At 57.4% G+C, this 25,136-nt stretch overlaps 3 protein-coding genes across 4 annotated transcripts; 2 read left to right on the forward strand and 1 right to left on the reverse strand.

The window, feature by feature from the left end:
* Positions 1-87: 87 nt before the first annotated feature.
* Positions 88-12,079, forward strand: ACOT8 (acyl-CoA thioesterase 8). Its single transcript, XM_002721235.4, has 6 exons — positions 88-310; positions 1,354-1,490; positions 7,794-8,019; positions 9,470-9,630; positions 10,125-10,319; positions 11,815-12,079. Exons 1-6 carry the CDS (start codon positions 183-185, stop codon positions 11,931-11,933), a joined length of 966 nt encoding a protein of 321 aa, XP_002721281.2. The 5' UTR covers positions 88-182; the 3' UTR covers positions 11,934-12,079.
* On the reverse strand, positions 12,075-17,806 carry SNX21 (sorting nexin family member 21). 2 transcript variants are annotated; one of them, XM_070051773.1, is made up of 4 exons: positions 17,686-17,806; positions 16,766-17,032; positions 16,200-16,357; positions 12,075-13,118 (listed from the first exon to the last, which is right to left on the reverse strand). In XM_070051773.1, exons 2-4 carry the CDS (start codon positions 17,025-17,027, stop codon positions 12,444-12,446), a joined length of 1,095 nt encoding a protein of 364 aa, XP_069907874.1. In that variant the 5' UTR covers positions 17,028-17,032; positions 17,686-17,806; the 3' UTR covers positions 12,075-12,443. The 2 variants fall into 2 exon arrangements, with proteins under 2 accessions (XP_069907874.1, XP_051700952.1); XM_051844992.2 differs by lacking the exon at positions 17,686-17,806 and adding an exon at positions 17,257-17,465.
* Positions 17,807-22,373: 4,567 nt separating this feature from the next.
* Positions 22,374-24,849, forward strand: TNNC2 (troponin C2, fast skeletal type). Its single transcript, NM_001082645.1, is given in 6 exon segments — positions 22,374-22,431; positions 23,715-23,766; positions 23,925-24,068; positions 24,155-24,269; positions 24,422-24,558; positions 24,714-24,849. Coding segments are annotated over 6 exon segments (483 nt in total). The 5' UTR covers positions 22,374-22,428; the 3' UTR covers positions 24,746-24,849.
* Positions 24,850-25,136: the final 287 nt, after the last annotated feature.

The raw sequence follows: 25,136 nt of genomic DNA on the forward strand, positions 1-25,136 counted from the left end.
GGCCACGCCCAGCGTCGGACTGACAGGAGCACCAACCAATCGTAACTTGCAGCCCTCTCGCCCTGGAGCCACAGGGGATTTCCGGCTGCTAAGAGCGTCTACCGGAAGCGCAGGGTGCCGGGTAGGTCTCCGCGTGTCCCGCCCTGGTCAGTGCACCGGGCTGGCAGCGCGTGAGCGAGAAGATGTCGTCTCCTCAGACCCGGGAGGACGGACAGGGCGGCGACGGCCGCGACGACCCCCCCCGGGACCTTCGTAGCGTCCTGGTCACCAGTGTGCTCAACCTCGAGCCGCTAGACGAGGATCTCTTCAGGTAGCCGGCGGCGCCTGGCCCGCACCCCGCCTGACGCCAGAGCCCGCTGATCTCGGCTGCCGCCGTGCCCTGGCCCTCGCCACCCGGGCAGGAGGAGCCGTGCGCGAGATTCAAGCTCTGTGCACTTAGGAACGGACCTGCGCCCGACAGAGCTGCCCTCCCCGGGGGGCGGCTGCCCTGGGGTTTGCCCAAGGGCACAAGCGGACCAGGTTGAAAACTTAGACGCAGCCCCTCCCGCACCCCGTCGCCGGCCCCCTGTGGGGGCTGGCAGCTCATCTCGCACCTTGAAGCCTGGGTCTGTTTACTTCCCAGGCGCGCAGGTTGGCCTTGTTGGAGGCTACCTCGCCTAGACCTCCCCTGCTCGCGCTAATTACAAATCCCTTCCTGGGGGCTGTTTGCAGCACATTGTTAGGGAAAATGGTAAGCTCCAGGCTGGGTGGTGGGAGATTCCGGTCACCCCCGGGCCTGGCCTGGCTCGGCTGTGTAAGATGGCACAGCCGGAAGGAGTTAGATTTGACATCAGAGACCCTTGTAGTTCCGAATCCCGTTGGAAGGATTGGGCTGCTGTGGGTGAGAAGTGTGAGGGACAGGCCTTAATCCAGCCCACCTGCAGCTCAGCCCTCGGGCTTCATTCTGGTTCAAGCAAGGCCTTGGGAGGCTTGTGCCTCCCCCTGTGACGGGGAGCGGAGGGAACACTGGACCTGGCAGTCAAAGTCCAGGTGCCGCCCAAGACTGGCAGTGTTGAAGCTGTGTGAGCTTGCTTGAGTTACTTTCCCTCCCTAAGCCCTGTTCCGAGTGTAAAATATGGAGGTTCGTTCATTATGCGCAACGCCTTCGTGGTCACAGAGGCTGTGGAGTCTCCCGCAGAGTGACGGACGTAAGGATATTTGCCTGGAAAGCAAATTTTACTAGATGTTCCTAGAATCAGAAAAACATCCCAGACCCAGATGTGGTTTTGAGATCCGGCACGGAGGGGCTGGGGAGGCCGGGAAGTTGAGCCCAGCCCCCCCTCCGTCTGTCTTGCTTTTCTCCTCTCCCCACAGAGGAAGGCATTACTGGGTACCCACCACCCAGCGGCTGTTTGGAGGTCAGATCGTGGGCCAGGCCCTGGTGGCCGCAGCCAAGTCTGTGAGTGAAGACGTCCACGTGCACTCTTTGCACTGCTACTTTGTTCGGGCAGGTAAACCCCCTTCCCTAATCCCCAGGCAGCCCTAGTGACCCAGGAGCCACTAGGAGAAAGGAAGAGAATAGGGCTGGAAGGAAGAGTAGGGAGGGAGCGGGAGACACCTCCCTAGGAGGCCTTGGGTAGAGCTCACACCCCCTGAGGCTCACTGTGTACTAGTCTTCTTGATCCCTGAAGATGCAAATGGTGGCCTAACTGCTTCCTGTGTGCCTTTTGTCCTTCCTTCTTCACATGCCCTCTGGGGCTTAGCACCGCACTTATCCTCTGCTAGGGGTCTGGAGGTGGGCGAGAGCGCAGAATCTGTGGCTCTAGGGCCCGGAATCGGGCAGCCTTGAGCCTTGGTTGACCTCATCTGTAACATGGAGGGAGGGGGCAGGTGTTTGGGACAGCAGTTAAGATGCCACTTGGGACACCCACAGTCCCGTATCAGGGTGCCTGGGCTCTGCTCAATTTCAGCTTCCTGCTAATGCACACCCTGGGAGGCACCGGCTGATGGCCCAAGTTCATGGATCCCTACAGCCCACTTGGAAGGTCCAAATTGAGTCCCTGACTCTCAACTTCAGCCTGGCATGCCCTGACTATTAGTAGCATTTGGTTAGTGAGCCAGCATTTAAGAGATCCCTGTCTCTCAAGTAAATTGTTAAAAATTAAAAATAACAGGGGCAGATGCTGTGGCATAGTAGGATAAGCCTCGCCTGCAGCACCGGCATCCCATATGGGTGTCTGTTCAAACCCTGGCTGCCCCTCCTCCAATCTAGCTCTCTGCCGTGGCCTGGGAAAGCAGTGGAAGATGGCCCAGGTGCTTGGGCTCCTGCACCCGTGTGGGAGACCTGGAAGAAGCTCCTGGCTCCTGGCTTTGATCTGTTCAGCTCCAGCCATTGCTGCCTTTTGGGGAGTGAACCAACGGATGTGATACTGGAGGGAAGGCTGTGGAAGCCATGGGGTTCTTGTCTTCGTGGGGTTCTTCGTGCAAGAAAGAATTCAGGCGTGAGACAGAGAGCGGAGTAAAAAGGCTTTATTGGGGATAGGGCATCCGACAGAACGGAAGGGACAGAGAGCACCCAGTCACTCGGACTGCGGAGAGCGAGGTTACATGGTTGAGTGGAGAGAATACACCTGGGCAGGCCAGGTGGGCCGCTCAGCAGAGAGGCAGAGGGCTGAGCGCACAGTCCGTTTGGATTCCCTAGGTTTTTAAGGGAGTCTGTTTACCCACCGCCCTCTCTCCTCCAGGACAAAGGATGGAGAGTCCTGGCGGAAGGGTTTATGGGGTGAAAATTAGCAAATTCCTCCCAGATTTGCTGGCAGAGTAGGGGGGCTTCCCTTAGGGCGGCTGAGAAGGTTTTATTGCCCCATGTTATCAGGTAACCCCTTTGGTCCTGAGGAGGAATTCTGGGAGGTCTTCAGGGTCTGAGCAGGACTTTGAAGTGCAAGATGCGGGGCTTCTGGAGCTTCCGCAGTAGGTGCTAGTCTTCAGGCCTTGCACACACACACACACACACACAGACACACAGGCTCAATTTCCGACTTCCTACCTAACAGGTGGAAGACATTTCTCTGTGTCTCTACCTCGCTCTGTTTGTAACTACTTCTTAAATGAAAAATAAATAAAATATTTTTTAAAAATTAAAATAATAAAAATGGAAGAGAGGCAGGACCAGAGGTATTTTATATATGTCCTATACAGGTGCTTATAGCTCTGGAATCAAATAAAAGAGTAATAATATAAAACAGATGCTCTCTTTTGAAAAAAGAAACAAAATCCTCACTTGCTTCCCCTCCTCCACCTCGTCTCTAAGGCAGATGCCGGTGATTTGTCTTTGGCCCTGGCCTGGCCCACTGGCTGAGAAGATTTTGTGCAACTCTGCAATATGTGATTTGCATTAAGCAAACCCCAGTGATGATGTCTCCTGATATTTTAAAATTTTTATTTTTATTTGTTTGCAAGTGAGAAAGACAGAGATCTCCTATCCGCTGTTTCACTCCCCAAATGCCCGCAAGAGCTGGGGCTGGGTCAAGCTGAAGCCAGGACCTCAGAGCTCATTCTGGGTCTGTTATGTGAGTGGCAGAGAGCCATCATCTGCTCCCTCTCAGGGTGCAGGAAGCTGGCATCAGAAGTATCGGAAGTGGAGCCAGGACTTGAACCTGGGCACTCTTTTTATGTGGGCTGCAACGGCCCCAACCAACACCTTGACACAGTGCCAAATGTCTGACCCTTCCCTAGTGTAGTGAAGTATCAGATAAACAGTTTCAGGTGGATGAGCTGGAGCTTAAGCATAAGTGACTGCATTCCGGTTTTCAGTCTGGTCATTTGGGGCCAGTTGGGGCCTAGGGCAGGAGCTTATTCCAAAGCTATGGCCGCTCCTTTGTAATGTTGATTTAGCAGGAAGTGGAGCTGTGGGTATTCCCCCCACCATTCTTACTTAAGGAAGCTAGGCTTGAGGGTTTTCAACCAGTTCCTGCGGTGTTCTGGATTTGAACCTCGTTTGGGTGTTTCCAAGGCCAAGCTCTTTGCTGCTGCTTTGCCCTTGGGATGTAATTCCAAGCCGTGAGAGAGCTGCCAGGGTGCCATTCCCAGGTTCTGGGGGAAAGGTCCTCTTCTTTGGAAGTTCTCCACCCAAGGGCAGCATAAAATGAACCATGCCCAAGCTACCATTTCAGACTTAATCATTAATTATTTGTGCCTCTGTCTGCCTCTTGAAAGGCAAGACAGCTTAAAATAATTAGCACCTGTTAAAGGACTATCAAAATAAGAGTCAAAGAACAGGCTTGGGGGAAATGATCGTGTCAAGAAACTAAGCTAAAACACTGGATCAGTTTTGCACAAAACTTAGTTCTGAGCTTCTTGGCACAAGGCAAAATGGAAGCTTTCTTACCAGTTTGTGATGTGATTCAGATACATTAAAGATAACCAGTGATGATGTTTCAACGACATTTTAAATAAAATATGCAAGGGGCAGGGCTTGGCCGTTTGTCGTATCATTTCATTTCTTTCTCCAAAAGCCCAGGAAAAAATGGTGATCAGCTGGAGTTTTATTTTCAGGTTTCCTCTACAGAGGTACTAAGTGTATGGGAGTAATCTAATGTAACTCGGTGTGGGTTCTGATAGAGTCTGGAGAATCCCTGATGGATCTGCAAACATTGCGTCCAGGGTCAGATAGTAAATATTTTGGAGCTCTCCACAATATGTAAGTGAGCACGACTGTATTCCGAAAATGTTTATCTTAAAGCATCCGTTTTCTCCCCACCCTGCGCAGCTCCTGTGAGACCAGCACGAGGAGACATTCCCCAGGGCCTGGTGCCGCCTGGCAGCCGGCACTTGCTCCAGAACCGTTACCGCCTTCCTTCAGGGTGCTCTAGGGCCTGCCTGCTCTGCCCTCGTGGAAGTAGGCAGGAGACTGGGAACCCAGTCACACTGCAAGGCTGCGATCCTCCTCTGGGAATTTGCGTGTTAGCTGCCGCCTGAGGATTCCTTTAGAGCTTTCTTTTTTTAAAAAAAATTATTTATTTGAAGAGCGGAGTTACAGAGAGAGAGAGAGAGGTCTTCTATCCTCTGGTTCACTCCCCCAGATGGCCATAATGGCTGTAACTGTGCCGATCTGAAGCCAGGAGCCAGGAGCTTCTTCTGGGTCTCCCACATGGGTGCAGGAGCCTAAGGAGTTGGGCCATCTTCTGCTGCTTTCCCAGGCCATAACAGAGAGCTGGATTGGAAGTGGAGCAGCCGGGTCTCGAACCGACACTCATATGGGATGTCGGCACTGCAGCCGGCGGCCTTATCCACTACGCCACAGCGCCTGGCCCACCCTTTTCTTTGTAAAGTGTAAAACTTCAGTGTTATAGAGGGCAGGCTTCCTTCCCAGACCCTGAAATCAGACAGCACAGTAGCTGTCTCCAGTGCCTCCACTCTTTGTAAGCCTTCCTTAAAAGCCTTTGACTTTGAATACCTCCCATTCTGATAAAGAGCTCTTTTTTTATTTTTTAAGATTTCTTTATTTATTTGAAAGGCAGAGATACTGAGAGAGAGAGAGAGATCTTCCATCCATTGGTTCACTCCCCAAATGGCCACAATGGCCAGGACTGGGCCAGGCTGAAGCTAGGAGCTTCTTCTGGCTCTCCCACATGAGTGGCAGGGCCCATGCGCTTGGGCCGTCTTTTGATACTTTCCCAGGAGCATTAGCAGGGAGCCAAATTGGAAGTGGAGCAGCCGGGATTTGAACCAGCACCCATATGGGATGCCTGCACCGCGGGCAGACATTTAACCTTCTACGCTACAGTGCCGGCCCCTCAAAGTGCTCTTTATGGCGATCCCAGTACCAGCTGGGCTTCAGACACTGGTGTTTACTGAAAAGCCCCTGGTACAAGTTAGTTCCCCTAGGATTTGGATCCCAGTAGAGGAGGCAACACTTCTAGTCTGCTTCTTTCAACTGCAAGTTGAAGATCATCCCCTAAATACCTCACAGCTCAGGTGTCAGAGCTTTCCAGAGTCAACCTGACAGCAAGGCGCTTCAGGGACACTGGGGGCTGGGCCTCTAACGATGCTCCCTGACCTTCTAATCGAAGTCAGTGCGTCCACGCAGCATTGGCGCACAGGCACTGGCTGGGGAAGGACCATTCACACATGAAGAGCCTGGCTGACAGCCTTCCAGAGAGAGACTGAGTGTACAAAGAGATAATAGCCTGGCCAGACCACTTACAGAAATGGGTTTGGATATTTGGCACAATGGGATCGTAGATGCCAACTGGGACTCCCACGTGCCATATTAGGGTGCCTGATCTGAGTCTGGGCTCCCTGCTTCTGATCCGGTTTCCCGCTATTGTGCACCGTGGAAGGCAGCAGACAGTGGCTCGAGTACTTGGGTCCCTGCCACCCACATAGGGGTTCTGGGTGGGGTTCCAGGCTCCTTACTTCAGCCTGGCCCAGCTCTGGCCAATGCAGGCAGATCTCTTTGCCTTCTCTCTCTGTCTCTGTACCTTTCAAATAAAAAGTAAAAATACTAAATAAAAATTTGAAAAAACCTTCATCTCTGATCCATAGGTAGCGGTAATCCAACAGGAAGCCAACCTTTCTCCATGTCAGCCTTGTAGGCGATCAGACCGCCGTCTCCAGCGAGCAGTTCAGGCAGCCAGACAACAACCCCAGCCAGGACTCAGTTAATAACTGACAGCTTCCCTCATTCGTGGCCCCGCTTCCAACTTAGGGCCAACTAGAGAAAGCGGAATCTGCGTTCGTCACCCTGTGCTTGGAATACCCTGTGTCTTGTTCACCTGCTTCCCCATGCCAGCAACAGGGCACACCTGAACCTTCCTTCTCCAGACCTCTCCGCTCCTCTGCCTGCCTTTGGGGCTCTGCCAAAAGCACGTGACGGTGGTTGGTTCTCTGCTGGAGCAAGTTCTGAATAAATAGCCTTTGTTCTTAAAAAAAAAAAAAAAAAAAAAAGACAAGACCCAAGAAGGGAAACAGGCAGTAGGCCAGCGTTGCTGACTTTTGATCTAAAAGAATGGAATGGGTTAGGCCTCATGACAAGATCCCAGGCACGGATGGAACAAGAAAGCTATACTGTGTGCCAGATATTGTTCTAAACACTTTACTACTGGGAGCTCACTTGATTCTCACTAAAATATTGTGAGGTATCCCCACTCTGGCCACCGTTTTACAAATAAGTATGCTGCTCAGAAAAATGAGGTGATGGGCCGGCGCCGCGGCTCACTAGGCTAATCCTCCGCCTAGCGGCGCCGGCACACCGGGTTCTAGTCCCGGTCGGGGCGCCGGATTCTGTCCCGGTTGCCCCTCTTCCAGGCCAGCTCTCTGCTGTGGCCCGGGAGTGCAGTGGAGGATGGCCCAGGTGCTTGGGCCCTGCACCCCATGGGAGACCAGGAAAAGCACCTGGCTCCTGGCTCCTGCCATCGGATCAGCGCGGTGCGCCGGCCGCAGCGCGCCGGCCGTGGCGGCCATTGGAGGGTGAAGCAACGGCAAAGGAAGACCTTTCTCTCTGTCTCTCTCTCTCACTGTCCACTCTGCCTGTCAAAAAAAAAAAAAAAAAAAAAAAAAAGATTTTCCCAGGATCCCCCACTGATGAGGGGCACAGTTAGGGTGTGAATGCTGAGGATCTGGCCATGTCCGTGCGCCACCTGCTCGGAGCTGCGTGATGACAGGACCCAGGCCCTCGCGGGCCTCAGTCAGTAGCTAGGAAGCAGGAATGAAAGGGAGGACAGGTGGAGGAGAGGTGCTTGTGCAGTCACTGTGGTGATGACAGGGCCTGTGGGGCCGACTCTGGCTCACCAGGCCCCTTGTGCCCGACGCAGGGGACCCAAAGGTGCCAGTGCTGTACCAGGTGGAGCGGACGCGGACAGGTGCGAGCTTTTCGGTGCGCTCCGTGAAGGCGGTGCAGCATGGGAAGCCCATCTTCACCTGCCAGGCCTCCTTCCAGCAGACCCAGCCCAGCCCTGTGCAGCACCAGTTCTCCATGCCCTCTGTGCCCCCACCGGAAGAGCTGCTGGACCACGAGGCCCTGATTGACCAGTATTTGAGGTGAGAGAGCGATGGCTCCAGGGCAGGGCTTTCACAGGGTTTAGTGGCTGCTGGAATCCTTTAGTGCAGGGGCGGGGCCATATAAGGCCAGCAAAACCCTTAGGTCTGGCCTGCCAAGGCAACCGCAGGCAGGGTTCGAAATTCACAAAATCTGTAGCAGGCTCATTTTTTTTTTAAAGATTCATTTATTTATTTGAAAGGCAGAGTTAGAGAGAGGCAGAGAGAGAGTGGTCTTCCATTTGCTGGTTCACTCCCCAAATGGCTGTAACAGCTGGAGCTGAGCCAATCCAGAGCCAGGAGCCAGGAGCTTCTTCTGGCTCTCCCATGTGGCTGCAGGGGCCCAAGGACTTGGGCCATCCTCTACTGCTTTCCCAGGCCATAGTAGAGAGCTAGATCAGAAGTGGAGCCGCTGGGACTTAACTGGTGCTGAGAGATGTCTCTTTCTTCCTCTCTGTCACTCTGCCTTTCAAGCAAATAAATGTCTTTTTTTTTTTTTTTTTTAAGATTTACTTGAAAGGCAGAGAGGGAGAGAGACAGATCTCTCACCCAGTGGTTTACTCCTGAAATGGCTGCAATGGCCAGGGCTGGGCCAAGCTGAAGTCAGGAGCCCAGAACTCTATCCGGGTCTTCCACATGGGTGGCAAGGGCTCCCAAGCACTTGGGCCATCTGCTGCTTTCCCAGGTACATTAGCAGAGAGCTGGATCAGAAGTGGAACAGCCAGGACTCAAAGGTGCTTATAGGGGATGCCAGCCTTGTAGGTGGCGGCTTAACTCGCTGTGCCACAGTGCTGGCCCCAAATAAATTTTTTTTAAATAAATGAAATAGAATTCACACTTGTTTCTCAGTTATTCTGCCACATCCCATCAGCCTGACTCTTCTGTTCACATGGATGGATGGAGTGAAAATGGCAGGACCTGGGAAGAGCACTGTGGGTGGTGGGGACTGTGCTGAGGGCGCCTTCCTGGGAATGCAGGGTTCATGGTGTCCTCTGCTGGTCGCTCCATGCAGATCACGCAGCCTGTGGCTTGCATGTTTGGAATAATGTCATGGTTAAGCGTATGGAACTGGGCAGCCTGAGTTACAGTTATCAAACGGGCATGCTAACGATTCCTCTCACAGGGTTGCTGTGAAGAGTGAGTTGTATGTGCAGCACTTGGGAGCTGCATATGGTAGTGTGTGCTTATTACTAGGGCATGTTGGGCTTGTTTGCCTTATCTTGTCTTCTCACAGCGTTCGCTAGGAGGTAGGTTACTCTCATTTCCCAAGCAGGGCAGATGGGAAAGCAGGCTGAGAGACTGCTGACATACACAAGACCACGTGGCTCCTAAGGATTCACACACTGTGCCCTCCTGCCTGCCACGAGGGGAGGGAGGTCTGGAGGAATGAGGAGGGGATTACAAGAGGCTCCCCATCTTCAGGGTCTCCTGACCCTTTCCTCTTCACTTTCAGGGACCCTAACCTCCAGAAGAAGTACCGAGTGGGGCTGAACCGAATTGCTGCCAAGGAGGTGCCCATTGAGATCAAGCTGGTCAACCCACCCTCCTCCCTGAGCCAGATACAAAGGACGGAGCCCAAACAGATGTTCTGGGTGCGAGCCCGGGGCTATATTGGTAAGAGGACCCCAAAGATTGGAGGAACCGCTGCAGAGGTCTAGGCCTGCCACTCGCTTGCCCAGGGTGGCCTGGGGCACGCTGCATCTGCTGTCTTTTTTTGTTACCTGCATGATGGGGAAGTTGGCAGAGCTTCTCACCAGGGCCCTCTCAGCCCTTTGCACAGGGAGAAAGGGGAGGTGACTAATCCCAGCGGAGGACCCTTCGGGGGAAGTAAGGTGCCTCGCTGAGGGAACCTCTACCTCTGCAGTCAGAGGAATATACACCGGCCAGGGCCCCGGGGCGGGAGACTCGGGGGTGAAGACTGGATTTTAGTCCTCAGTTACCCCACCCTTGTCCATTCCCACTCCTTTGTCCTGTCACACACACACACATACTTCGGGCAGCAGCTGGCCTATACACCGTGTGTGGAGGTCCCTTTCTCCCCACCTCCCTGGAGGTCCTGAGCTGTGACGCCCAGGAGCCCAGGGCTGACGCGCTGGGACCTGTTCCAGGGGAGGGCGACATCAAGATGCACTGCTGCGTGGCCGCCTACATCTCGGACTATGCCTTCCTGGGCACGGCACTGCTGCCCCACCACCGGCAGCATAAGGTGCACTTCATGGTCTCCCTAGACCACTCTATGTGGTTCCATGCTCCGTTCCGCTCTGACCACTGGATGCTCTATGAGTGCGAGAGCCCTTGGGCTGGTGAGTTTGGGGCCGCAGGGGACAAGGGCACTGACCCGGGGTGGAGGGAGCCTGCTTCCTTGGGTGATGCTGTCTCCCCCACTTCCTCGGGGGCACTGCACGGTTCGCGTCCTCTCCTGCCCGGCTTTGGCGTTCTCCTCTTTAGAACAGGGTGAGGAGGGGACACCCGCTCAGCTCTGTTTCTCTGACATTCCGAGAAGATGACTCACTTTTTTAGAGACCCAGGTCTAGTCCGGAAGTACTTCATTCTCCACGTGGCAAATCCGGTCTCCCCTCTGCCTTTTCCCAAGTAGGGTGACCTCAGAGCAGTGTTGCCTAAACTTGGCAACTCACTGGACTGCCACTTGAGGGAGCTTTTCCCAACTCGATTCTGACTCCACTCCCTGGATGGTGATTCAGCTGGTCTTGGACGAGGTCCAGGAAGCTACTCATGAGAAGTTCCCTAAGTGATTATGCTGATTGACGTGGCTGGGGGTCCTGCAGGGCCTGGAGTCGGGCCTCTGAGTGACGTTTGTCCAGGCCCAGGCGCCAGGAGAGCCGAACGTGGGCCTCCAGAAAGGGTGCCAGGAAAGGGTGGGGGCTCTTGTCCCCCAGGCTCTTGTCCCTAAGGGCCTCACTCCCTGCGCCCTGCGTGTCAGGGAGAGAGAAATCTAGACTCAGGTATCACCCCGTTCCAGAATCCTGCTCTGTTTCGCAGGAAGTACATTTCCAGTAATGAAACACCTTGCTTTCGAAAACTGGGACAGAACTTAAGGGACTGTTTATCCTCAGGGGAGGGGCACTCTCAGGTGCCAGTAGGGTCAAAGACAAGACGAGCGATCCTGAAGGCAGGGCACTTGGGTCAGGTTTGGCCTGCCTCTTGGGGCCGAGTTCCTCAGCCTCTCTGGACTCTGATGTCGTCATCTAGAAAACAGGACAAGAAATGAAGCCGACTGCATTTGGCTTCTGTGAGAACTAGGTGGGCTCTGCCATGTTTGGGGAAACCACCAGTTCTCTATAAGAAACCTCACACTCAGGTCCAAGTCCAGCGAGGAAGAATGTCCAGGTGGAGAGGGAGGCCAGGTCGCACGGCCTCAGGGGCCCTCCCCAGAGCCCCTCCGAGTCCTCATGAACTTCCAGCCTGGAGGCCTTGGCTTGATTATTACAGGGGAACTGCTGGGCTTCCCAACCCAGGCAGCCAGGGGTACAGCACAACTGCTGGGTCAACCTATTGGAGGGCACGGTTCTCGGAGCTCCTCCCTCTGTGATGTTTTTGAGGAAGTGAGCCGGTGCTTGAATGTGCTTTTCAACCGTTAAGTGGAGTTTCTGTGGGAGGAGTTCCCCCCAGTGACTGTCCACAAGAGGCCCATAAAGGGCCACCAGGAGATTTGGAGCAGCCAGAACACTATGTCCTGTGTGGGCAGCCCTGGCCGGGGCCAGACCCTTCCGAAGCAGCACAGCTGGGCATGCTGAAGCACAGCACAGGGAAGGCCTGTCTCACCCTTCTCACCCGCAGGTGGTTCTCGGGGGCTGGTCCATGGGCGGCTGTGGCGTCGGGACGGGGTCCTAGCCGTGACCTGTGCCCAGGAGGGCGTGATCCGAGTGAAGCCCCGGGTCTCAGAAAGCAAGCTGTAGCCAGAGGTACCAGCTTGGCCTGGGCCTTCCAGAAACTCCTTTCTCCCACCATTCCTGAGGCAGAGTTACAGTTGAGGGCTGAGCCTTCTGTCCCCTGCCCCCCTCCCCCCCTCCCGCCCCCATCCAATAAAGAGACTCATACCGCTGGAGTGGCCTTTAATTCCCCCGGGCCAGACCTGCAGCCCTCCCTCCATCCCTCAACTTCAGGACTCCAGGGCAGAGTCCCTCGCTCTTCAGCCAGGCTGCCTGGCTGGCTCGGAGATCTGTGGGAAACGAAACGCTGGCCCTGAGCTGGCCCTAGCCCCTGACTGTTTATAAGCCAGAGAGAGGCTGCGTCCAGTTTCCTCCCTGCACCATTCCGGGGCGTCCTGAGCGCTGCTCACCAGAATTCAGTCTCCTCACTCTGCTACAGATCCTCTCTGTGGACATTTCAGGGGCCCCAGCTGCTCTCCATGTCCTCAGCAGGGTCTTGCCCCCGTTTGGGGCAGTGACCCTCAGTCTAAGCAAGGATTAGTCCAGCACCTCCTTGATGAGCAGTTCTTTGAGACTGGGGGGTGGCATGGGCGTAAGGCCTGCCTCCTGCAGGGCCTGGAGTCGGGCCTCTGAGTGACGTTTGTCCAGGCCCAGGCGCCAGGAGAGCCGAACGTGGGCCTCCAGAAAGGGTGCCAGGAAAGGGTGGGGGCTCTTGTCCCCCAGCAGCTGCAGGGCCTTCTCACAACAGGCGCGGGCCTCTCCAGGGTCCTCCAGCTCCTGGTGGCACACAGCCAGTCCAGCCAGGGTCAGCAGGGGGCGGTCTGGGCCAGAGGGGTTGCCTAGCTGGGCCTGCAGCTGCCAGGCGTTGGTCCAGAGCGCCAGAGCCTCCCGGTAGAGGCCAGTGCAGGTGAGGCTCTGCGCCCGTCGCAGCTCCGGCAGCACGAAGAAGTCCTGTAGGTCTGGGGCGTGACGCAGCTCAGGCACTGCCTGCAGGTGGCCCAAAAACTGCTCAAAGGCCCGGCTGCGGCGGGCGATGGTCTCTGCAGTAAAATTCCGGCGCAGGCGCTTACGGGGGAAGGAGATGGCAGCCATGGGGCCCCGGAACTGACGCTGCAGGTTTCGGTGGAGTCGCTCGAAGTCCGAGTAGCGGCGAGAGATGTGGGCTGGTTGATGGGCTGGCAGCCCTGGGCCCGTCACGGCGAGGGTGTAGAGCTGCACGGAGGGTGGGAGTCAGGGAAGGAGCAGCTTGTCCACGGGCCCCTTCCCTACCCACCTCTTCCCTTCACCCCTGCCACTGGACCCAGGAGAGTGGGAGCCCACCCCCGTCTTACCTGAGACTCGTCTGAAATGACCCAGGCTCAAGGCAGCACAGGGAGAGAAAGACAGAGATGAGCTTCAGAGCCTGGGGCTGCTGGCCCTTTGGACCCTTCTGGGGAGCAGTCTTTTCCCATGGGTCGGTCCTGACAACCCCCCCGGACAACCAGCCTCAGGCCTCTGAGCCAGCCCTTAGGACCAGCCTGGAGCTGTGTTCCATGCTGGACACAGCCCCCACATCCCTGGCCAGGCTATTCCAAGCCAGGCTAGAGGGCAGGTCTTCAGACAGCCGTAACAGCAAGAAGTTCCCTGGGCTGAGAGTCAAGTTCTAACCCAGGGTCAGCCACTCCCTCCCTGTGTGGTCTCGGGGGAGGCAGTCCCTCCCAGGTCTGCTTCCCGCTCCAGCGAATGCGGTGTTGGGCCGGGTGAGTGTTGACCCCAGCGTGGACCAGGTGCGAGCGCTGGCCGCTAAGGCTGTTGCTGGTGCACACGGAGCACCACCACCGCGGACAGCAGGCAGCTCTCCCTCTGGAGTGAGAAGATCTCAGTTTGGTTTCAATAAAAAGCACTTCTCTACCACTTCTCATCTCCATATTTAGAAAAGAGCCAGAAAGAGCATCTCGGGCCACAGCCTTCTTCAGAGGACAGCCCCCAGGCAGCCCGCACTGGCACTGTTTCATTTCCACTCTTACTTTCATGGGTAACTTCTCCTAATGGCAAGGACATGACTCCTAATGACAGTCCTGCTACCGAGTTGCCTTTTAAACTTACTCAAGAAAAAACCGAGGTAAGGAAAGGTGGCAAGCGAAGGATGGGGGGGGGGGGAACCTTTTTTTTCTGCCAAGGGCCATATGGCTGTTTACAGCATCACTCGCGGGCCGTACAAAACAATCAAGTTAAAAATGAGCCTGCTACAGATGGACTGAATTTCGAGTCCTGCCTGTGTCGGCCTTGGCAGGGCCAAGCCAAGTGATTCCGCGGGCCTTGTGCAGCCTGCAGGCCGGACATCCCCTACCTCATCTGGAGCGACAGGTTTGAGAAACACTCAAGATGACCACTCAGCTTCTCCCAGGTCTGAGAACCTGAACAGGGATTAGGCTGTGAAATGCTGAGTCAGCAGGCTGTAAAGGGGCGTGAGCAAGCACTGGTTGTTAAAGGCACACGAACACCAAACCCAGATTTTTCTGTTGGACTTTTTTTCTATGAAATGGCTAATATTCTCCCAATTACAATAGCCTGTTCTGTACTGTGCCTGAAGATTTGCAATGTACATTTTAATATAGGATTAAAAAGTTTAAAGACGCTTATTTAGCTCTTCATTCCCAAAGCATATAGTCTGCAAAACTTTTTTTTTTTTTTTGGGGGGGGGGGGACAGTTTTAACATCACTGGAAACCAGTTTTCTTCAGCATTCACTTCAGGAGGCACCGGTCTATAATAACCCCTTATGTTCATTTAGCTTTTATTTATTTATTTTTATTTATTCATTTGAGAGCCCATTGCTGGTTCACTCCCTAGAAGTCAGCAGCCAAGAACCAATTCCCTGTCTCCCACGTGGGTGGCAAGAACCAGTCACTTGAGCCGTCACTGCTGCCTCCCAGGGCCACACCGTCAGAAAGCTGGAGTTCAGAGACGGAGCAGAGACTCCAACCAGGCAGGACAGTGTGGGACACGGCATCCCAGTTGGTGTTTTAACCATGAGGCTAAATACCGCGTCGTTTATATTTTCACTCTTCATTTTCTTGGTGCCAAAACCCATGTTAGATCATCTGATCCTCGAATGCCCCCTCCAAGATAAGTAACAGCACTTCCACCAACAGCACTTGCCCTGCGCCTGATTCCATTAGCCATCACGGCAGCTCTGCGGGGTGCTGTCCTTATCAGACGGCTGAGGAAGCAGGCTCAAGGAAGCAGGCTCAAGGACGGGTAAAGGACTCCGGAGAGCCCTCGCTCACACAGCTGGGAGGCGCCCAGCTGGGCTGCAAACCCAGGTTGATCCGATTCCAGAACCCGTGCTCTTCCTCCCCAGAGGTTAGCAGGCTGGGGCACGCGTGGCTGTCCTGCTGTGTCCCATCTGTGTACCCAGGGTCAGCCCCGTTCCTTCCGGCCTCTAAGCGGCCGCTCCTCGGTGTCCCTCCCTGTGCGCGGCTCTGGGCCCTCTGCCACTTCAGACTCGGCCACGACAGCCAGCCTCTGTGGGATTTGGAGCCTGCTCCGTCACCCCGTGGGCGTGGCCCTGCTGACTACCAGCGGCAGAGAAGGGTGGAGAGGCCACTTGAGGGTCAGGGCTCCAGAACCCTTCCTGCAGCAAGGAAAACAGGGACCCTAAGGCCCTCCCCCACCCCGCTCTTCACCCTAATACCCACCAGCCTCCTAGTGGAGCCCTTGGAACAAGAGCATTCTGTCCAGGGTAGGTGTTGAAGAACTGACTCTCCCTAGACACCAGACATTTTAAACCCCACGTTAAATAACGTGAATGCCATTTCACTGAGAACTTCATGGTGCCAGCTGCAGTGGTGGTGCTGGGGGCTTTCTGTGCGCTGGCTCACCGGACTCCCCATCGCTCAGGTGCGGACACCACGGGTCATCGAGGCTACACAGCTCATCCCAGGCCAAACAAACGGCAGTAAGCGGGATGTGACTCCCAGGTCCTTAACCACTCACCCATGCAACTCGGGTCTCAAGTCTGACCCAGGTAGGGGTTCTTCCCCTTGGTATCTTGCACCTTGGCAAAAAGCCTGGGAGGCAGGAGCACATATCAGTTGACTTGTTCAGTCTCAGAACTGGGATGGGCCAAGCTTCAGAGCTTGAAAAACCCATTCATTCGTCTGAAGACTGGCTCAAATCACATCCTCCTCCTGGCCTCATTTTCTCCATCTGTAAAATGGGACAGCCGCCACCACCATGATGGACTGTTCCTTACTGTCTCCCAGCCAGACTTCCAGACTCACAGCGCAGGGGTTCCTGGACCCTCACTCACCACGTACTTGGAGGGCGGGTCCTTGACAACGTTGGCGCTGGTCACCTCGAAGAGCAGCCGCTGGGGGACCAGGGTGTTCCGAGACTTCTTCCAGAAATCCTGCAGCTGCTTGGCCAGGAGCTGACTGCTCCGCTGCCCGTCAGGTGGGGGGCTCTGATCTGCGCACGCACAAGGAAGGGTCTTGTCAGCTGGCCTGGAGCCAGGAGCCCGTAAGCCGCCAGGGCCCATGACCTCACTCATCCTTATTCACAGATGGAAACTGAGGGTCAGAGAGGCACCGGGTGACAGCAGACAGGAGGCGCCAAGTGTCTCCGCCCCCGAAACCTCAGCAGCCCCGCACTACCATTTGTATCCCTAAGGCCCACAACCTGGGAGACGGGAAAACTTGGTTCAGAGAGGTCTTGTGACTCCTAAGGTCACACAGCCGACGAGTGGCAGGGGTTTGCTGAGCGAAGCGCAGGAGCTCAGCCGGGGCCAACTCAGCGCCCCGGTGCCCGCGGGGCGGCGGCTGTGATGGGGGAGGCCTGGGGAGGCCCGGGGTCTCGCCGCAGCCCTCGCGCACTCGCCTGCGTCTTCGCCCGAGGCCTCGCCCCCGGGGGCCAGCGGGTCGGGTCCGGCCTCCTCGGCGTCGTCCTCGTCCTCGTCCTCGTCGTCCTCGGCGCTGGTGAAGCTAAGGGTGCCGCTGAGGCGGGAGGACAGGCCCTCGGCGTCGTCGTCCTCCAGCTCCGAGCTCTCCGGGAACTGCTCGGGCTCGGCACCGGCCACTGCCTCCCCGGGGCCATCGCCGGCCAGGACGTGCCGCAGCCGGTGCAGGAGCCGCGAGGCCATGGCACCTGGGGGGAGCGCGCGAGGCTGGGGCCCCGGCCCGGGCGGGAGAAGGGGGCGGGGCCCAGGGCGGGAGGGGCGCGCGGAGGCCACACCCCCACCCTCGGGGGGTCTGGCGAGCCCCGCGGCCCACCCGGGGTTGCCTTCCTCCACCCACGCAGCGCAGGGCCGCTGTCCTCCCGGCGGGCCGGGGGCGGGACCCGGCTCTTCGGCCCCTTTTGCGCGCTTCTACCTCCCGCGTCGCGCGCTGCACTCGGGGGCGCGCCGGTCCCTGGGGTCCCCGGTGCAGCACCCCGCGGCTGAGCGAGGCGGCCGGGCCTCCCCGGGCTCCGCCGGGCCCAGGCCGCTCCGAGCGCCGCTCCGGCCGCTTCCTGCCGCCGCCCCGCCTCCGGCCCCGCCCGCTCCCCGGAGCCGCCCCGAGAATCCCGGCTCCAGGAGGGACCAAGGAATCCTGGGTCCGCCCGAGGGAGCCCCGGGCCTCGCCGCGGAGTCACCCCCCAGCGCCGCCGGGCGCGCTCGCTCCCCGAATCGTCCCACCCCTGTCGCTCCCCGAATCGTCCCACCCCTGTCGCAGCCTCGGGTTAGCTCGGGGCCGCCGCCCACCCCCATTCCCTGGGTGCCCCCGGCGCGCTTGGAACTCTGCGTAAAGTGATTGTGCCACCTCGGGGAGCCCGTTCTCCGGGGATGAGGCCGAGGCCAGGAGAAGATGCGGGATCTGGGTTGGAGGAGGCCGACCTCTGGGAGCCCGGGTTTCCTCCTGGAAATCAGGACCCAGACTCCTAATTGTGCAGCTGGGGCAGGAACCCTGGAGCAGTGGCTGGCGCAGGACACAGCTGACGAAGCCATCTGTTACATAAGGCTGGTTCTCGGCCTTCGCGGCTTTCCCGGTCTCTCCCCGAGCCTCACACGTGGGAAAGAGGCGGACGGGGAAACTGAGACCCGGAGAGGCCGCCGTGCTGATCCGGGGTCGCGCTGCCGGCCACAGGCGCCTGAGCGCCGAGCCCAGAGCCCCCGAGTTCTGCCCGCTCTGCTTTTCCCACCCCGCGACCTGGCCTTGGTTTCTCTTTTATCACCGGACAGCCAGTCAAGAAAAAATTCGCTCTCAGTTTTCCTGTTGGCGGGCCTGGATGTCAGTCCCTAGCAGGGCGGATTTTGTTAGTTTTGTGGTGAAACAAACACAAGGCGTCTTCAAAAAGTTCATGGAAAATGCATATTATGAAACCACTAGGTATGGATTAAAAATTTTTCATACCAAAACAAGCTTCTCTTTGAATTCCATCTTCCCACAAACTATTTTTTTTAAAGATTTATTTATTTGACAGGTAGAGTTAGAGAGACAGACAGAGAGAAAGGTCCTCCCCTCCGTTGGTTCAGCCCCCTAATGGCTGCTACGGCTGGCACTGCGTTGATCCCAAGCCAGGAGCCAGGTGCTTCCTCCTGGTCTCCCATGCGGGTGCAGGGCCCACGCGCTTGGGCCATCCTCCACTGCCTTCCTGGGCCACAGCAGAGAGCTGGACTGGAAGAGGAGCAACTGGGACTAGAACCCGGCGCCCATATGGGATGCCGGCGCCGCAAGGCGGAGGATTAGCCATGTGAGCCACGGCGTCGGGCCCACAAACTATTATTTTTAAGATTTACTTATTTATTTGAAAGGAGGAGTTATATAGAGAGAGAGATCTTCCATCTGCTGATTCACTCCCCAAATGACAGCAATGGCTGAAGCCAGGAGCCAGGAGCTTCTTCCGGCTCTCCCATGTGGGTGCAGGGGCCCAAGGACTAGGGCCATCTTCTACTGCTTTCCCAGGCCACAGCAGAGAGCTGGATCGGAAGAGGAGCAGCCGGGACTTGAACCGGTGCCTATATGGGATGGCGGCACTGCAGGTGGCTTTACCCGCTATGCCACAGCGCCGGTCCCCTCTAAGCACTTTCTGTGCTGCCGCAGCCCCTGCCCTCACAGCCTCCTAGGGAGGGGCTTTTCTTGGCTGATAATAGTCCATTTTCAAGGGGAGGAAACAGGCCCACTGACTTCCCCAAGAGCCACAGCTCGGAAATAGGGGAGCTGGAGTTAAGCTTGAGAAACGTCAAAGCGCTAACTATGCGCAGCTTGGAGTCAGGGTGCTGGGGCAAAAAGACAGCTTCACTCATTCGCTCTCATTGACCAACCGCTGACTGAGCAGTCCTTTGTTGTGTGCCTGTCAAGGCTGGGTGCACAGCCGGGGTCTGAGCCATGGGCTGGGGCAGGGGCCGTGGTGCAGCTGGAGAAGTCACCACTGCAGGTGCCCGCGATCCCTTACCGAGTGCCGGTTCCGATCCTGGTTCCTGCTAGAGCGACCTGGAAGGCGGCAGATGGTGGCTCCAGTGCTCGGGCCCCTGCCACCCACCGGGGGAGACCCGCGTGGAGTTCCAGGCTGCTGGCTTCAGCCCGGCCCAGGCCTGGCTGTGGTGAGCGTTTGGGGAAGGAACCAGCAGATGGAGATCTCTGTCTCTCTGCGTCATTCTGCCTTTCAGTTGGAGAGAGTGAATGAAGTCCTGGATTGTTAGAGCAGGAGGGAGCCTCAGGAACCTGAGGCCTGTGCCAGGCCACAGCGTCAGAACTAGGAGAGCTTCTCTTTCTCTCTCTCTCTCTCTTTTTTTTTTTTTTTTTAAATTTTTTTAAGTGCTAGACTCAAGCCTCAGCAAGGCAAATCTGAGTCTCTCTCACTCTCTTTATTTTTATTTTTATTTTTATTAATTTGACAGGTAGAGTTATAGACAATGAGAGAGAGACAGAGAGATAGGTCTTCCTTCCATTGGTTCACTCCCTAAATGGCTGCTAAGGCTGGCCAGGAGCCAGGTGCTTTCTCCTGGTCTCCCATGTGGGTGCCGGGCCCTAGCACTTGGGTCATCCTCCACTGCACTCCCGGGCCACAGCAGAGAGCTGGACTGGAAGAGGAGCAACTGGGACTAGAACCTGGCGCCCATATGGGATGCTGGTGCCACAGGCGGAGGATTAACCAAGTGAGCCACAGCGCCGACCCCTCTTTTTAAATTAAAAAAAAAAAAGATTAATGAATTTATTTACTTATTTGAAAGGGAGGGAGGGGAAGGGGGGAGAGAGAGAGAGAGAGAGAGAATCTTTCCACTGGTTCCCAGGGCCAAGCAGAAGCCAGGAACTCCATCTCTGTCTCCCACCTGGATGACAGGACCCCAAGCACTTGGGCCATCTTCCGCTGCTTTCCTGGGTGCATTAGTAGGAAACTGGATCAGAAGTGGAGAAGCGAGGGCTGGAACAGGCACTGGCTATGGATGCCGGCGGGCAAGCGGTGACTTAACCGCAGGCCTCCCCTCTAGGCCGTCTCCTGATGCGCTGTGTTCTCCAGCATTCTTGGACTCTGGGTGCATGTTTCTCCCCGAGAGATGACCGCCTACCTTCTGTGTGGGTAGCCTTGCTGGCAGGAAGCTCAATACCTCTTGAGGCCATCTTTGTCCATTAATGGTCAACCGTGACTGCTTGGAAGTTTCCTCATATTGAATCAGATGCCTTTCGGCTCACTTACTCCTATGTAAAGTCCATTTTTATTGAACACCTGCTAAGTGCCTACAGTTGAGTGCTGGGCAAGTGATGGTGATCAGCCAGGGTCTCTGGTCTGTGGAACTCAGGACAGGTGGTGATTACCAAGCATGTTCTGTGCTATGATTAGGAAATGACTGGAGACCACTGTAGACTCTCGGAGCCAGGCTGTAGGGGAAGAAGAACCCTGCAGGAAGTTTTGTCAAGGCCAAGAGCAGCAACAGCCAAGCGGACAGATGAAGAGAGGGAAAAATGAGAGCTTCTGGCAGGAAAAACAAAAACAAAAACAAAAAAAACCAGCATGGCCAGGGCTGCTGGTTTATCAAGGATGGTGTTTGGGGCAGTGTTTGAGCACTTAAGGGTGGGGAGGGGGGACGAGTTGTGATTAGAGGGGCGGATAGGAGCTTCCACGCTAAGGAGTCTGCACTTTGTCTATTTCCCTGAAGAAATGGAGGAACAAATTATGAACAAGTGATTGCTGTTCGACTCTCTGTTCTAAGAGGACCAAGTGCTTCCCGTGTGTCCCGACTGGGATCCCCTGGCTATCACCCCTCGGCCCTCTGCCTGGCTGGGGGAAGCCTTATTTAGCCCGGCCTGGCGCTGCTGAGCTTTCCTTGGGAATGTCTATGTGTAGGGGGAGGGGCGGCCCAGTTGCCACTGTCCATCTGCCCTCCTTGGTGTCCAGCCCCCATTGCCTGGCTCCCACACCGCCCTCGGTTGTCCTAGTGCTTTCTGGTGATTTCTGGTCACATGGCCATATGACCGTGAGCCTTGTCTGCTCCCCAGCACCCAGCCTAGGCTCTGGCCTCTCAGAGTGGGTGGGCTTGCCTTGGACTTCACCTGCCGGGGACCAGACTTCACTGCCCCTTTGCCTTCTGCCTAACCCACTGCCCAAGTCAGCGGATCACAGACACCCTTTTCCTGGGGCGGGGACTCTGAGAGAGCACTCTGCTTTGGATGCCTCCTCCTCCTCCGAGGGCTCCTCTATTCCTCTGGACGGTTCTCCTGGGTGGGCTCCCCCAAGTCGGGATTAACAGGAATCATCAACAGGACTACGGCTTTTATGATTCACAAAAATTAGCCCCAGTGAAATGGGGATAATAATAGCTGCTACCTCATAGGACGCACACCAGGCGAGATCCTGTGGTTGAAATGTCTGGCCCAGTGTGGCCCATCCTGGAGGTTCAACCAGTGGTGCCTAAGTACCGCTTTCCCCTCCTGAGCCCTGCCCCTCACTGTAGTTCGGAGACAGGACATTGTACTTGCCAAGCACCCACCCTGTGGGTCTGGCACAAGCTAGATGACTTAGAGACCTGAGCATCCTTCTGCCATGGTCTGACTGCCATGTCACCAATGAGGATACTGGGCTCAGAGCGGCTGCTTTACCCGCCCAAGGTCACACACCTTGCCGAGGCAGGGACCTGGACCTTGGGACTTCAAGGCTTGTGCTGTTCCCGTTCTACCATGCTGCGTCACTTGTCACTGTTCCGATCCTCCTCCTCCATCTTGGAGCCAGTGTGCTTCCTGGGGTGGGGGGTGGGGCTCTAAGGCGGCGGAGCAGGGTGGGGCCTCCTCCCAAGAATCTGGGACGTCAAGGCTTGCCACCTGCTCAGGGGCTTAAATTTCTCTGCAAGGGCCCTTGGCTAAATTAGGTAATGGGCTAGGACTCTGGGAGGGGTGGGGCTTGCTGACCCCAGGATCTGATTGGGCAGGGTATCCATTCCTGGGGAGCAGGGGGGTGGGAGGACAGGATGCCCCTACAAATCCCGGGGGCTGGAGTGGGCCACTGCGTCTGTGCGTGGTGGAGTTCAGGGGAGGCGGCTCACGGCAGGGGTGGCCCAGTGACCAGCAACCATGGTAAGGACATGAAGGGACTCTGCTCTGCTGGCTGGGGGCACTTCTAGACCTCTTTCAAGCAGATCTGGGTGTTCTGTGGGGTGGGAACTTAGATGCTTGATGGGGGGCGAGAAGGTTGTGGAACACAGGTGTTCAGAGGAAGCCTGGGAAGTCCTTTGACTTCTCTTGGTTGGGGAGGGCTGGATGTCCCAGGGATTGGTCCTGCGGCCACTGTGCTGCCCACTGCGGAGGCTTCCAGCAGTGCTAGGCACAGAGCTCCGGGAGGTCTTATCCCATCTCCTTTATGGTGGTGACAGACCCCCAGGGGCTGCAGTGAGTTCCCCAGGGAGCCAGTGGTGGGGGGTGGGGGATGGGCTGGAAGCCTGGCCAAACCCTCCTGCTGTCAGTGAGAGAAGAAAGCCAGCTCCTAGGAAGATGGGAGGCCCACAGGGCCCCACGCCAACTCCAAGAGCCCTGAGGATGACGGAAGGGGCAGGAGACAGCAGTCGGAGGGACCCCCACCTCCCCGGGAGGGGTTTTGATTTGGGACTGAGGTTCCCCCTCCAGAGATCACTTCAAGGAGTAACTGGACCCCAGAGGCCAGCTGCTGCTGCCCATGCCCTGCTAAAAATAGCCTGCCCTCCTGGCACAGGCGGAGAGGAGGGCAAGAAAGAGGGGGAGAAACAGGAGGCCCAGGGCCAGGGCCCAGAACTGCTTGTCCATCTCACCCCTGCCTCACTGCCAGCCCCAGACTAGAGCCCCCAACCCGGATGGCCTGGCCCGGATGGGTCGTGGACGGCTCATTTTCACGCCACCCTCCGCCTAGCCTGAGGGCCGTGCACTCCAATGCCTGCTTGGCACCTCCACGCATGTGCCCCTGTCAGCCGGGGGTCCCCGTGTCTGGGCTGTGGCCTGACACTTAGCTAGTGCTCAGTACTCTGGGTTGCGTCATTACTGCACCCTGGAGCGGTGCAGGTACCTTGCAAAGCCCCTTTCCCGCCTCCGATTTCATCTCAGCCCCGAAAAGCCACTGAGAGGAGACCAGGGCGTGACCTGCGGCTTCCCCAAAGTCCCCAGGGGGCAGGGTGTGTGTTGGGGGGCTGGGTTGTGCCTGACTTGGCCCTACAAGTATTGCCGAATGAGGACCTCTGACCTAATCTGGGTCTCCGCTCTTGTCAGGTGCCGTGGGGACACACAGGTGGGACAGGTTTCCTGACGGAGGAGGGCGCTACACAGGGCGGGGTCGAGGTGGGACTGGGTGAGCAGGGTGGTCCTCCTGTGCTCTGACCCTGTGTCTCCTGCAGACGGACCAGCAGGCTGAGGCCCGGTCCTACCTCAGCGAGGAGATGATCGCTGGTGAGTGCAGGGTGGGGTGAGGGTGTGTGTGCAAGGGGGCGTGTGGGAGGGTGACATGTGCCAGGGCACATGTGTGGGGTCTGGGCAGCAGTGGGGGTGGGTGTGAGCCTGGCAGGCCAGCCCACCTCACCTCAGCTCTCCCCTCCACCCCCCTGCAGAGTTCAAGGCCGCCTTCGACATGTTTGATGCTGATGGCGGTGGTGACATCAGCGTCAAGGAGTTGGGCACAGTCATGAGGATGCTGGGCCAGACACCCACCAAAGAGGAGCTGGACGCCATCATCGAGGAGGTGGATGAGGATGGTGAGCGGGCAGCCCCGCCCAGGTCAGGGCCGCGGGGGCGCGAGGTGGGCCCGGGGCGGCGCTCAGTGCCTGCCCTGCGCCCGCAGGCAGCGGCACCATCGACTTCGAGGAGTTCTTGGTCATGATGGTGCGCCAGATGAAAGAGGACGCCAAGGGCAAGAGCGAGGAGGAGCTGGCCGAGTGCTTCCGCATCTTCGACAGGTGCGCGGGGTGGGGGAGCGCGGGGCGCGCGGGGCGGGGGGGCTCTCCCACGGGCACAGCACGGGAATGCCTGGGGGGTGCGGGTGCGCGAGGGGCGCGTGCAGCGACGCCCGGGCAGCTGCTGAGCCCTGTCCCGGCCCTCGGCCCCGAAGGAACGCAGACGGCTACATCGACGCCGAGGAGCTGGCTGAGATTTTCAGGGCCTCTGGGGAGCACGTGACGGACGAGGAGATCGAATCCCTGATGAAGGACGGGGACAAGAACAACGACGGCCGCATTGACTTCGACGGTGAGCGCCCGGCAGTCGCGGGCCGGCGTCGGGGGCGTGGCAGGCCTCGGCCCCGCGGGTGGGGCTGGGCGTGGACCGAGCGGAGCCGCCCCCAGCCCCCGCGGGCGGGCGGGTGGGCAGTGCTGGCGCTGAGCCTCGCCCTTGCTTTCCTGCAGAGTTCCTGAAGATGATGGAGGGCGTGCAGTAAGGCTGGGGTCTCAGCCTCGGCCCCGCCGGCTCGTTCCCTGCCCCGCGCAGGGGGCGCGGCCCCTTCTGGCTCCGTGTCTGGAAGGAATAAAAGCAAACGTTGCCAAGCTCATGGCCTGAGTGAGGGGCGGGCCGGGGCTGCGGGGAGCGGGATGCGGCGGGGGCCACGGGGGGCTTCGGGCCGAGGGAGAGGGGGTGGAGCCCCCTGCCTGCCCCATCGCCCATGCGTTCCCGAGCCTCTGAGCGTGGGTGTCAGGCTCGCCGTCGTGGGCCGGCTCCCGGGCCGGGAGCGGGGCGACGGCAGCGTTTTCTGCGAGCCCGCTCGGTCTGGTCCGTTCTTCCAGCGCTTGCGGGGCACCCGGCGCTGGCAGCGGAGAGGGGGCAGCAGCTCC

Source organism: Oryctolagus cuniculus, chromosome 11 (genome assembly GCF_964237555.1).
Source record: "Oryctolagus cuniculus chromosome 11, mOryCun1.1, whole genome shotgun sequence".
Lineage (NCBI taxonomy): Eukaryota > Metazoa > Chordata > Mammalia > Lagomorpha > Leporidae > Oryctolagus > Oryctolagus cuniculus.

Coding starts and splice junctions, on each gene's coding strand:
- ACOT8 (XM_002721235.4), top strand. CDS start 183: ATGTCGTCTCCTCAGACCCGGGAGGACGGACAGGGCGGCGACGGCCGC. Junction 311..1,353: donor CTAGACGAGGATCTCTTCAG/GTAGCCGGCGGC, acceptor CTCTCCCCACAG/AGGAAGGCATTACTGGGTAC. Junction 9,631..10,124: donor GCGAGCCCGGGGCTATATTG/GTAAGAGGACCC, acceptor GACCTGTTCCAG/GGGAGGGCGACATCAAGATG.
- SNX21 (XM_070051773.1), bottom strand. CDS start 17,027: ATGGCCTCGCGGCTCCTGCACCGGCTGCGGCACGTCCTGGCCGGCGAT. Junction 16,358..16,765: donor GGCCTCGGGCGAAGACGCAG/GCGAGTGCGCGA, acceptor GTGCGTGCGCAG/ATCAGAGCCCCCCACCTGAC. Junction 13,119..16,199: donor ACCCGCCCTCCAAGTACGTG/GTGAGTGAGGGT, acceptor CCCTCCGTGCAG/CTCTACACCCTCGCCGTGAC.